This window comes from Hemitrygon akajei, chromosome 9 (assembly GCF_048418815.1).
Source record: "Hemitrygon akajei chromosome 9, sHemAka1.3, whole genome shotgun sequence".
Taxonomy (NCBI): domain Eukaryota; kingdom Metazoa; phylum Chordata; class Chondrichthyes; order Myliobatiformes; family Dasyatidae; genus Hemitrygon; species Hemitrygon akajei.
The window spans coordinates 167993183-168006832 of record NC_133132.1 but is presented as its reverse complement, the minus strand read 5'-3'; the positions used below and the strand labels follow the sequence as shown (position 1 = coordinate 168006832).

Genomic DNA, 13650 nt, shown 5'->3' with positions numbered 1-13650 from the left:
AGCCCATTTAGTCTATGCAGAGCTATTTAAGCTGTCTACCATCCATGTACCAATCCAAACTTATCGAGCTTATATGCACCACTTGAACTGGTAGCTCATTCTACCCTCTCACCGCCTTCTGAGTGCAGAAGTTTCCCTCACGTTCACCTTAAACTTTTCCCCTTTCGCCCCAAATCCATGACCTCTAGTGTAAGTCCCACCCAACCTCAGTGGTAAAAGCCTACTTGCACTCACTCAATGGTTCAAATGGTTCCAGTTAATATCTGAGAATGTACACACAGTATACAGCCAGAAATTCTTACTCTTCACAGACGTCAACGAAATAGTAACAAAACCCCAAAGACTGAATAACAGAAAAACGTTAGAACCCCCCAAACCTCCCTCCAGCAGCAAAGTATCAACCTTCTCCCCCTCCCCTCACTGGTCTGAGAAAAAGCATCAGCCACCACACCTCCTGCCTTGCAAACTGACCTGATCTAGAGTTCATCAAAGCCACTGTTCATCCCAACTGTTCTATCAGCATTTTGTATACCTCCATCAAATCCCCTCTCAATCTTCTACGTTTGAAGGTATAAAATCCTAATCTATTCAACCTTTCCTTATAACTCCAGTCCTTCAGACCCAGAACATCCTCGTACATTGATGATAAATTTACTCTGAACTTTGCCTTTGAAGTCATGCTGTGTCTTTGCTTGGCATCATACAGAAGATCCATAGGTTTCCTGCACTTTCAGAAATTTAACATGGTGGCAAAATTGGTCAGCCTATCTCACTGTGATGAACTTGACGGTGGATTTTGAGTTGTAGAATTGCACAATACAGAAACAGAACCATGAAATTTATCTTTGTGGCAGCCGTACAGTAAGATACATAATAACAGAGAAAAAACATGGATTACAGTAATTGTGTGAGTATTTATAATATGCAGTGCAAAAGTAAAAAAAAAAAATAAGTAGTGAGGTTTGGTGTTAGTTCAGAAATTGGATAGCTGAGGGGAAGAAGCTGTTCCTGAATCATTGAATGTGTGCCTTCAGGCTTCTGCACCTCCTTCCTGAAGGTAGCAATGAGAACAAGGCATGACCTGTGTGATGTGGTCCTTAATGATGGATGCCACCTTTTTAAGGCATCACTCCTTGAAGGTATACTGTATTCTTTGGAACGCAGTAGATTGAGGGGAGATTTGGCAGAGGTGTACAGAATTATGAGGGGTATAGATGGGGTAGATGCAAGCGGGCTTTTTCTACTGAAGTTGAGAGGGACTACAACCAGAGGTCATGGTTTTAAGGGTAAAAGGTGAAAGTTTAAGGGGAACACAAGGGGAATGTCTTGACTCAGAGGATCGTGAGAGTGTGGAATGAGCTGCCAGCACAAGTGGACCATGCGAGCTTGATTTCAAAGTTTGGATATGTTGTACATGGATAGTAGGGATATGGAAGGCTACCGTCCTGATGCAGGTTGATGAGAGTGGGCAGTTTAACTGGTTTTGGCATGGACTAGATGGGCCAAAGGGACTTCTGCTGTGCTGTACTTCTCTATGACTCTACAATGTGGAGGTTAGTATCCATAATGGAGCTGACTGAATTTACAGCTCTTTGCAGCTTATTTCGATCCTGTGCAGTAGCCCCCCCACCCCCTTCAGTAACTCTCGCTGTGCACTTGGGCCATATCCTTATGCTGGGCCAAACAGGGCCATTAACGAAAACTCTCAAATGGGAAACAAAGCCAGCACTGCGGCTGAAAGGAATAACTGAATATAAAACGAATACCGCTAGTCTTCAGAGTCAGTTGACCCGACAGTCCAATTTCTCAGGCAAGGCCTAATGCAAGCAGGCAGCAAAACGTTGCTGTGCTTTGCTCAAGTCTGGACAAGGACTACGATGAAAAGAATGGAGTTAAATACCTTCACAATGAAATAATAATTAGCTGACACATGCATGTTCACAAGTGCAATTGCAGGATCTGCTGTGCTGCCGAATCCGCTGTGACAACATCAATATATTGCATCCAGGTTAGGACAATAGACAATAGACAATAGGTGCAGAAGTAGACCATTCGGCCCTTCGAGCCTGCACCGCCATTTTGAGATCATGGCTGATCAACTACTATCAATACCCGGTTCCTGCCTTGTCCCCATATCCCTTGATTCCCCTATCCATAAGATACCTATCTAGCTCCTTCTTGAAAGCATCCAGAGAATTGGCCTCCACTACCTTCCAAGGCAGTGCATTCCAGACCCCCACAACTCTCTGGGAGAAGAAGTTTTTCCTTAACTCTGTCCTAAATGACCTACCCCTTATTCTCAAACCATGCCCTCTGGTACTGGACTCTCCCAGTATCTGGAACATATTTCCTGCCTCTATCTTGTCCAATCCCTTAATAATCTTATATGTTTCAATCAGATCCCCTCTCAATCTCCTTAATTCCAGCGTGTACAAGCCCAGTCTCTCTAACCTCTCTGCGTAAGACAGTCCAGACATCCCAGGAATTAACCTCGTGAATCTACGCTGCACTTCCTCTACAGCCAGGATGTCCTTCCTTAACCCTGGAGGCCAAAACTGTACACAATACTCCAGGTGTGGTCTCACCAGGGCTCTGTACAAGTGCAAGAGGATTTCCTTGCTCTTGTACTCAATTCCCTTTGTAATAAAGGCCAACATTCAATTAGCCTTCTTCACTGCCTGCTGCACTTGCTCACTCACCTTCAGTGACCTGATGAACAAGGACTCCTAGATCTCTTTGTATTTCTCCCTTACCTAACTCTACACCGTTCAGATAATAATCTGCCTTCCTGTTCTTACTCCCAAAGTGGATAACCTCACACTTATTCACATTAAACATCATCTGCCAAGTATCTGCCCACTCACCCAGCCTATCCAAGTCACCCTGAATTCTCCTAACATCCTCATCACGTCACACTGCCACCCAGCTTAGTATCATCAGCAAATTTGCTGATGTCATTTTCTATGCCTTCATCCAAATCGTTAACGTAAATGGTAAACAGCTGTGGTCCCAATACTGAGCCCTGTGGCACCCCACTAGTCATCACCTGCCATTCCAAGAAACACCCATTCACCACTACCCTTTGCTTTCTATCTGCCAACCAGTTTTCTATCCATGTCAATGTCCTCCCCCCAATGCCCTGAGCTTTGATTTTACCCACCAATCTCCTATGTGGGACCTTATCAAATGCCTTCTGAAAATCGAGGTACACTACATCCACTGGATCTCCCCCGTCTAACTTCCTGGTTACATCCTCGAAAAACTCCAACAGATTAGTCAAGCAGGATTTACCCTTGGTAAATCCATGCTGGCTCAGCCCAATCCTATCACTGCTATCTAGATATGCCACTATTCATCCTTAATAATGGACTCTAGCATCTTCCCCACCACCAATGTCAGGCTGACAGGTCAATAGTTCTCTGTTTTCTCCCTTCCTCCTTTCTTAAAAAGTGGGATAACATTAGCCATTCTCCAATCCTCAGGAACTGATCCTGAATCTAAGGAACATTGGGAAATGATTACCAATGCATCCGCAATTTCCAGTGCCACCTCCTTTAGTACCCTAGGGTGCAGACCATCTGGACCTGGGGATTTGTCAGCCTTCAGTCCCATCAGTCTACTCATCACCGTTTCCTTCCGAATGTCAATCTGTTTCATTTCCTCTGTTACCCTATGTCCTTGGCCCATCCATACATTTGGGAGATTGCTTGTGTCTTCCTTAGTGAAAACAAATCTAAAGTACTCATTAAATTCTTCTGCCATTTCTCTGTTTCCCATAACAATTTCACCCAATTCATTCTTCAAGGGCCCAACATTGTTCTTAACTATCTTCTTTCTCTTCACATACCTAAAAAAGCTTTTGCTATCTTCCTTTATATTCCTGGCTAGCTTGCGTTCTTACCTCATTTTTTCTCCCCGTATTGTCTTTTTAGTTAAGTTTTGTTGTTCCTTAAAAATTTCCCAATCATCTGTCCTCCCACTCACCTTAGCTCTGTCATATTTCCTTTTTTTAATGCTATGCAATCTCTGACTTCCTTTGTCAACCACTGTGGCCCCTTTCCCCCCTTTGAATCCTTCCTTCTCTGGGGGATGAACTGATTTTGCATTATTCCCAAGAATACCTGCCATTGCTGTTCCACTGTCTTTTCTGCTAGGCTATCCGTCCAGTCAACTTTGGCCAGCTCCTCCCTCATGGCTCCATAGTTTCCCCTGTTCATCTGCAACACTGACACCTCCGAGCTGCCCTTATCCTTCTCAAATTGCAGATAAAAACTTATCATATTATGATCACTACCTCCTAATGGCTCCTTTACTGCGAGATCTCTTATCAAATCCTGTTCATTACTTAACACTAAATCCAGAATAGTCTTGTCCCTGGTTGGCTCTCGTACAAGCTGTTCCAAGAATGCATCCCGTAGGCACTCTACAAACTCCCTATCCTGTGGTCCAGCACCAACCTGATTCTCCCAGTTCACCTGCATGTTGAAATCCCCCATAACTACTGCGACATTACCTTTGCCACATGCCAATGTTAACTCCCTATTCAACTTGCTCCCAATATCCATGCTACTGTTTGGTGGCCTGTAGACAACACCCATTTAGGTCCTTTTGCCCTTACTGTTCCTCGGTTCTATCCACACAGACACTACTTCTCCTGACCCTATGTCCCCCCTTGCAAAGGACTGAATCTCATTCCTCACCAACAGGGCCACCCCACCCCCTCTGCCCACATTTCTGTCCCTATGATAGCATGTATACCCTTGTACATTCATTTCCCAGGTCTGATCTCCCTGCAGCCATGTCTCCGTTATCCCAACAACATCATAGTTACCCATTTGCACCTGGACTTCAAGCTCATCTGCCTTATTTCTGACACTTCGTGCATTCAGATATTGATATCCTCAAAGATATTGACACCCAGGAGATTGAAATTGCTCACTCTCTCCACTTCTGATCCCGCTATGGGGACTGGTGTGCGTTCTCTCGTCTTGCCCTTCTTGAAATTCACAATCAGTTCTTTGGCCTTACTGACATTCAGTGCAAGGTTGTCGCTGCAACACCATTCAGCTAGCTGGTATATCCCACTCTTGTATGCCCTCTTTCTACCCTCTGAAATTTGCTGACAATCGTTGTATCATCAGCAAATTTATAGATGGCATTGGAGCTATGCTTAACCACACTGTCATGGGTATAGAGAGAGCAGAGCAGTCCGCGAAGCACACACCCCTGAGGTGCACCAGTGTTGACCATCAGTGAGGAGGAGATATTATCACTAATCTGCACAGATTCTGGTCTTCTGGTTAGGAAGTTGAGGATCCAGTTGCAGAGGGAGGAATAGAGGCCCAGGTTCTGGAGCTTAACAATCAGAACTGTAGGAATACACACAAAATGCTGGTGGAATGCAGCAGGCCAGGCAGCATCTATAGGGAGAAGCACTGTCGACGTTTCGGGCAGAGACCCTTCGTCAGGACTAACTGAAAGGAAAAATAGTAAGAACTGTAGGAATGATTGTGTTAAACGCTAAGCTGTTGTCAACAGACAGCATCTTGACATGGGTATTTGTATCCCATTTACTTGTACTTACCCCTTGGGGTTCAGTGTAAATGGTGACACCTTAATGAATTGAGCATTAGTTAATTGAAATGATTGTCTGGTTACTGGTGGTAGCGCCATATGTACCTGCCAGTTTTTCTATAATAGTTGGCATACATAATACTGCTTTCCTGTTTAAACATGGTCTCCTGAAGCATTAATCCTCTGACTCATATGGCTCTTTACCCTCCATGTGAGTATTTTCTACAACTACGAATGCCGTATGTTACCATGCAAAGGTCTTGGGCACATCTTTCTCTCTCCCTCATTAGTGAGAGGGCCTGCCTGAGATGTCGAGGTGCTGGGATGGACAGTAGTTTTTGATGGACTCTGGGGGCTTTGCTATTGATTGCATGTGGGGGGGGGGGGGCGGCTGATGCTCTTGCTGGAGCGAATGGGGGGAGGGGAAGGTGGAGGGGGAGAGTTGATGCTTTTGCTGCTGCTTGTGTGTGAGGGGGACTTTGAGGTTCTACCATTATCTATCATTCATTCTTTGGGGCTTTTTTCTGTTTTGTGAATGTCTGTGAAGAGTAAGAATTTCAGGTTGTAAACTGTGTACATTCTCTGATATTAAATTTAAGTGTGTGTGTGTGTGTGTGTGTGTGTGTGTGTGTGTGTGTGTGTGTGTGTGTGTGTGTGTGTGTGTGTGTGTGTGTGTGTGTGTGTGTGTGTGTGTGTGTGTGTAGAAAGAGATAGCTAGGGTGCCTCAGATGCCCACAGTACCGTAGTAATTTTATGTATTGCACTGTACTGCTGTCGCAAAAAATAAACCAAGTTTCATTGCACATATCTCAATTGTGGACTGAGAGTGGGAAGGGGACTGGGAGAGGGAAATCATGGTTGGGGAAAGGGGAAGGGAGAAGGAAGTACCAGAGAGACATTCTGCAATGATGAATAAACCATTTATTTGGAATCAAGTGAACTTGCCTTGTGTCTCAGGGCTGGGTGTGTCTGTACCCTCAGCACCCCTCCCAACCCCAGCACTCCGTCTCTGCCACCTGTCCCACACCCCTCCCGCTCCACCCTCACCATTCCCAACATCCTTTGCTGTCTCCAGATTTACAAACTCCATCTCTGCTCCACGTTGACAAATACAGTATATATGTGCCTAAGATTTTTGCACAGTACTGTATGTGACCTTTCACTGTTTTCCCCATCTCTGCCTACAAAACAGCATACCAGAATCCCTGTAAATTATTTGATCTCCCAAATGGAAAAAAAGTATTTCCAAAGAGAGCAGGAAAGTTTCCAGCGTGGGAACTAATCCTGAACCGTTAACTCTGTTTTTCTTTCCATTCAATGCCACCTGACCTGTTAAGTATTTCCAGTAGTCTTGTGTTTATTTTACCCGGCTGCTGTAATGAATATTTTCACAAACCTCAGATTGAAAATAAAACATAATTTTAGAGTTAGTTAATTATACCATGTATCCAACTGGCATAATAAATATGAGATTCTGCAGATGTTGGAAATCCACAGCAAAACACACAAAATGCTGGAGGAAGTCAGCAGGCCAGGCAGCATCTAAGGAGAGGAATAAATAGTCAACTTTTTGGGCTGAGACCCTTCATTGGGATGACGCACTATCAGGGATTTTTTCTTGATATTTTTATGTTTTGTATTTTCAAAGTATTAAAATAATTCAAAGAAAACACGGGGGAGCCAGAAAAGGGAGTGTAACTTCGAGTTTATTTTCAGTGAAAAAATATATATGATTACTCAAATATTATTGAAATATTGAATACACAGCAAATATGGAGTCTATTATTACTCTGAGTCTGAGGCCTCCATCGGTCAGAGTTGACCAGTGATATTGCGTCCTAGCTGTCCAGACACACAAGCCTGGGCAGCACGATATGGAGAGCAAGCTCCCCCTCTCCATGTAACTGATGAACCCAAAGGAACGGCAGAGACTGATACAGTTTGGTACCAGCAGCATCGCAGGAGTTGCCAGTCTGCATTCAACACAACGCAGGACTGCCTTAGGGACTCCAGCCCCGGAATTTTCCCTTGGGATTTGCTCCCGAACCCTTCCCCATGAGAGGGTATGGCCACAAGGCAGCAGAAGTTTGAGATCAGGATTTTCCTTCTCCGAGATGAGCTGCCAGCCACAGCTGACAAATCCCATCTGCCGAAATGACTGGTTTTAAGGTGCCAGTATCCGCCTTAACCCCTTCTTCTGTCAGCAGAAACAATTCTGTCGGGCTTAGTAGCTAAGCCACTTGTGAAGGACAGGAGCTGGACTTGGGTGTCAGAGACTATTTGGGGTGAATGCCATTGGGGATCATTTAATAGGTAGAGGGATGTTATCCCCATTACCGCTCCCGATTATAACAACTTAAGGAACCCTATTAGTATAGGGCCTTTATTCCTATACTGACTTTTCAATGAATGAAATATTTTTTAAGTCTGTTTAACAATGGTGAAAATGTTCAGCTCAATTGGTGCCTTGAGAATCATTGGGTCACATTTATTTGTTGTTTGACAAGCACCATTTGTCTTCTTTTGCACATTGGTCGTTTTTCAGTCAAAGTTCAAAGTTCAAGTTGAAAGTTCACAGTAAATTTATCATCGAAGTATATATACATCACCATGTACAACCCTGAGATTCATTTCCTTGCAGGCATTCACAGCAGAACAAAGAAGTACAATAGAATTAATAAAACGACTTCTCACACAGACTGACAAGCAGCCTGAAAAAGTAACTTTGGGTAATTACCCCCCACCCCACCGCTTCACCATTCCACATGCCCATTTCCCTGGCACACTTTCTCCCTGTACCTGCCCATCACTCCCTCTGCTGCTCCTCCCCCTTTCCTTTCTTCCATGGTCTTCCGTCCTCTCCTGTCAGATACCCCCTTCTCCAGCCCTCTATCTCCTTCGCCAATCAACTTCCCAGCTCTTTACTTCACCCCCACCCCCGCTTTCACCAATCACTTGCCACCTTTTACTTCTTCCTCCCCTCCCCCCACCTTCATATTCCGACTTTTTCTCCCTTTCCTTTCCGGTCCGGATAAAGGGTCACGGCCTGAAATGCCGACTGTTTACACTATTCCATGGATTGTGGCCGAACTGCTGAGTTCCTCCAGCATTTTGTGTGTGTTGCTGATAAGAGGCAATGTGTAAAAGAAGATAAACTGTGCAAATAGAAAGAAAAACAAATATAAATAAACAAATGAATAATACTGAGAAGATGAATTCTTGAAAGTGAGTCCTCAGGTTGTGGAATCAGTTCAGAACTGAGGTGAGTGATGTTATCCACACTGATTCAGGAGCCTGTTGGTTGAAGTCTTTCCTTCCCTAAATGCTACAGACAGACAGACATACTTTATTGATCCCGAGGGAAATTGGGTTTTGTTACAGTTGCACCAACCAAGAACAGAGTAGAAATACAGCAAAATAAAAACCAGGAATAATTAAATAATAATAAGTAAATTATGCCAAGTGGAAATAAGTCCAGGACCAGCCTATTGGTTCAGAGTGTCTGACACTCCAAGGGAGGAGTTGTAAAGTTTGATGGCCACAGGCAGGAATGACTTCCTATGACGCTCAGTGTTGCATCTCGGTGGATGTCCTGCATCCTGCATGTCGTGAAAATCTCTTTGTTCGTCTGTTACCTGCTGATGTATAATTTTTTCTGTGACATTCTACTGTTTTTCGGTTATTCCTGTGAATGTGTGCAGGTAACGGATCTCAGGGTTGTCCTGTACAGTGTAATGTATCATTCGTTTGTTATGTGCCGTGTTGTATGATATGGTCTTTCCATGACCGTGATTGTTCTTGGCAAATGTTTCTACAGAAGTAACTTGCTATTACCTTCTTCTGGGCAGTGTCTTTACAAGACGGGTGACCACAGCCATTATCAATACTCTTCAGAGATTGTCTGCCTGGTGTCAGTGGTCGCATAACCAGGACTTGTGATCTGCACTGGTTGCTCATACGACCACCCACCACCTGCTCCCATGGCTTCACATGACCCTGATTGGGGGTTAAGCAGGTGCTACACTTAGCCCAAGGGTGACCTGCAGGCCAGTGGAGGGAAGGAGCGTCTCACACCTCCTTTGGTAAACATATATTTCCACCCTGCCACCCAAATGGTAACATATCCATAATTAGATAATAGCTTTACTTTGAACTTCGACCTGCAATTCACAAAATGGCTATTGCTTTCAAGCCAAGCACATTGTTCAGTCCTTTAAGGAGTCGGGGTTGATGGATCAGAGGAGGTGCGATGTGTAGCTTTGGAGTCAGTGGTACAGAGGCCAGGGCCCACGACAGATGAAGACTGCTTTCTTCTCTTCCCATTTGGAAATGGGGCAGCATAGTCGCGTAGCGATTAGTCCAGTGCTTTAATTCAATTCTCACCACTATCCGTAAGGAGTTTGTACATTCCCTCTGAGACTCTGTGGTTGCCTCCCGGTGCTCCAGTTTCCTTTGACTTAGGCTTAGTGAGTTATGTCGGTGCCGGGAGCACAGTGGCACACACAGGCTGCTCCCAGCACAGTCCTCTCGGATTTGATTTGACACAAACGACGCATTGCTCTGCATGTTTTGATGTATAGGTGACAAGTAAAGCAAATTTTTATCAGACCTCTTTTAATCCCTAGTTTTAACAATGATCCATTAATCTGAGTGTATTTGTGTAATTTTATGCAGTGGTAACAAATATCATTCCAAAGTTTGGCATGGTAGTGTAGTGTTTAACACAACGCTTTGCAGTGCCAGCGTCCTGGGTTCAATTCCCACCACTGTCCATAAGGAGTTTGTGCATTCTCCCCAGAACCACGGTGGGTTTCCTTCGGGTGTTCCGGTTTCCTCCCACATTCCAAACAGGCAGGTTAATTGGTCATTATACATCAGAGTTGCTGAGCAGCAGGGCTCAAAGGGCCAGAGAGCCTGCTCAAAACCTTATCTCAATAAACCAATAGATCTTCTCAAACCAGTTCCTTTGACATTAAGTATTGCATTTGTGTTTCAGACGACAACTTCTCTGTAGAAGAAGAGGAGATGCATTCGTTCAGATGTGATCAAAGTGGTTTGTATATTTCTCACGTTACAATTTAATTCTATGAAATCAATGGCTTTTAAGTTTGCTAAGCAATGGAACTGAATTAGTTCTCACAAGTGGACAAGAGTACATCTTGGTGAAACTTCCATATGTTGCTTTGCTTGACCAATAACTGTGTCTCACATGTGGACAAAGCCATTTCATGCTTCCTTGCCACCACAGACAAGGAGGCCATTCAGTCCATCAACTCTATGCCAGTTCTAAGAGCAGTCCCACCAATCCCATTATTTCCCTGGAACCTTTTCTCTTACATGTGCCTGTTACCATAAGACCATAAGACATAGCAGCAGAATTAGGCTATGTGGCCCATCGAGTCTGCTCCAGCATTTAATCGTGGCTGATCCAACTTTCCTCTCAACCCCAATCTCCTGCCTTCTCCCTGGTATCCCTTCATGTCCTGACCAATCAAGAATCTATCAACGTCTGCCTTAAATATGCATAAAGACGGCCTCTACAGCTGCCTGTGGCAAAGAATTCCACAGATTCACCTCTCTCTAGCTAAAGAAATTCCTTTTCCTCTCTGTTGTAAAAGGATGCCCCTCTATTCTGAAGTAGTGTCCTCTGGTTTTAGACTCTCCCCCCCATAGGAAATATCCTCTCCAGATCTAACTAGGCCTGTCACCAGTTTATAGGTTTCAATGAGGTCATCCTTCATTCTTCTGAATTCCAGTGAATACAGTCCCAGAGCCGTCAAACGCTCTTCACATGACAAGCCGTTCAATCCCAGAATCATACCCCTGTGGGCTCAACCACGAGCTGCTCCAAAAAGCCCTCATAGAAATTCCTCCTCCTGTAATCCAGCATTGACTCAATTTTCCCAATCTACCTGCATATTGAAGTCTCCAATGACTATTATAAATTGCCTTTCTGACATGCATTTTCTATCTCCTATTGTAATTAGTAGACCACATCATTACAACTGTTTGGGGGGTCTGTATACAACTCCCACCTTTTCACCCTTGCAATTCCTTAGCTCTATCCCCAATGATTCAACACATTCCGACCCTATGACACCTCTTTCTAATGATTTGATTCCATTTTTTACCAACAGACCAAGGCCACCCCCTCGGCCTTTCTGCCTATTCTTTCAATACAATGTGTATCCTTGGACACTAAGCTCCCAGCTATAATCTTTCAACATGATTCAGTGATGACTACAACATCATACCTGCCAATCTGTAACTGTACTGCAAGTTCGTCTGCCTTATTCCATATACCGTGCACATTCAGATACAACATCTTCAGTCCTGTATTCACCCTTTTCGATTTTGTCTGCCTTTAACATTGCAACTAAAGGCTGTTGACAGCAATTTTGCCCTATCAACACCCTCTCCTCAATATACATTGCCTCTGTTTGTAAACCAGCTATCTCATTTTCAGCACTATCATCCGCCTTTCCTACGATACTTCTTGCATTGAAATAAATGCATCTCAGGACACTATTCACACCATACTCAACCTTTTGATTCCTAACTTTGTCTAAAGTCTTCCCAATATCTGCCTCCCTAACCTCTTCACTAGTGGCACTCTGGTTCCCATCCCCTGCGACTCTAATTTAAATCCCACAATGCAGCATTAATAAATCTTCCTGTAGGATATTAGACCCCTTCAGCTCAGGTGCAAATAATCCCTTCTGTACAGATCCCACCTTTTCTGGAAGACAGCCCAACAATCTAAAGATCTTATGCTCTCCCTCCTACACCAGCTCCTTAGCCACGTATTAAACTGTATAATCTTCCTAGTTCTAGCCTCATTACACCTGGCTCAGGTAGCAATCCTGAGATCACAACCCCGGAAGTCCTGTCCTTTAACATGGCGCCGAACTCCCTGAACTCCTTATGCAGAACCTTGCCTCTCGTCCTACCCATGTCATTGGTACCCACATGGACCATGACTTCTAGCTGTTCACCCTCCCAACTAAGAACGCTGAGGAATCGATCCCAGACCCTGGCACTCAGGAGGCAATTTACGATCCAGGAATCTCATTCTCAACCACAGAACCTCCTGTCCGTTCCCCTAACTAACGATCCCCTATCACCACAGCAAGCCTCTTCCCCCCCCCCCCCCCCCCCTTCCACTTCTGAATCACTCAGTGCCAGAGACCTGACCACTGTGACTTTCCTCTGTCAGGTCATCCCCAACTCCCAACCACCAAGAGTATCCAAAGTGATATACCTGTTGTTGGCAGGGATGGATAGGGGGTGCTCGGCACTGGCTCCTTAAAACCTTTCCCCTTCCTGACTCTCACCCAATTTCTTGCAACTTGGGTGTAACTACCTCTCTATATGTCCTATTACCCCTTCAGCCTCCCGAGTGATCCGAAGTTCATCCAGTTCCAGCTCCAACTCCTTAATGCTGTTTGTTAGAAGCTGCAGCTAGATGCACTTCTCGCAGTCAGGGGCACTGGAGGTCTCCCTACCTTCCCACATCCCCCAAGATGAGCATTCCACTATGCTGCCTGGCATCTCTCCTGTCCTTGCTGAGCAGATATAAAGAAGAGAAGGAAAAAAAACTTCAGCATTTCTTTCCTTTGCTTTCTCTGAGTGAAGCCTCTCTCCCCTGAAGCTTCGAAGAACTAAAGCCTCAAGATCATCACTCTGACTCTGTCCACTCAGATGATGGCTGCTGTGCTTGTACCTGCCTTCCTTTAATTTGCTCTTGCTAATCAATCCAGGCGCTGATTAGTCACTGGTCAAAGCTCTGTTACGCTGTCATGACCTGCTCTTGCCTTTTAGTGGACCTGATTGTAGTCCCCTCCTCTCCAAACTTCCGATGTTTGGATTGGCCGCAGGTCAGGGCTCTGTTACGTATAGGCTGAACAGGAACAACAATAGGGTAGTGTGATTAAACGCTTTAACTGACTCATGATAGTCACGGTGCACGCTGGGATCGCCGAACTGCACCGGCCAAGACAAAAACATGCGCAATTGTAAGCCCATGCCAAAGAGAGAGATCCTCCTGATTCACCAAGCAATCGACCGGCTGCGTGC

The 13650-nt window shown here is 44.7% G+C and overlaps 1 protein-coding gene across 4 annotated transcripts in view; it reads left to right on the top strand.

The window, feature by feature from the left end:
• The window catches only part of scara3 (scavenger receptor class A, member 3), an 81799-nt gene that overhangs the window by 23345 nt on the left and 44804 nt on the right, over positions 1 to 13650 (top strand). For 3 of the 4 annotated variants that reach the window (XM_073057464.1, XM_073057465.1, XM_073057463.1), the window contains one exon: positions 10571 to 10627. The exons of the other annotated variant lie outside the window; for it this stretch is intronic. In XM_073057464.1, the coding sequence (XP_072913565.1) occupies positions 10571 to 10627 (57 nt within the window). The remainder of the gene's footprint in view (positions 1 to 10570; positions 10628 to 13650) is intronic. 4 annotated transcript variants of the gene reach the window in all.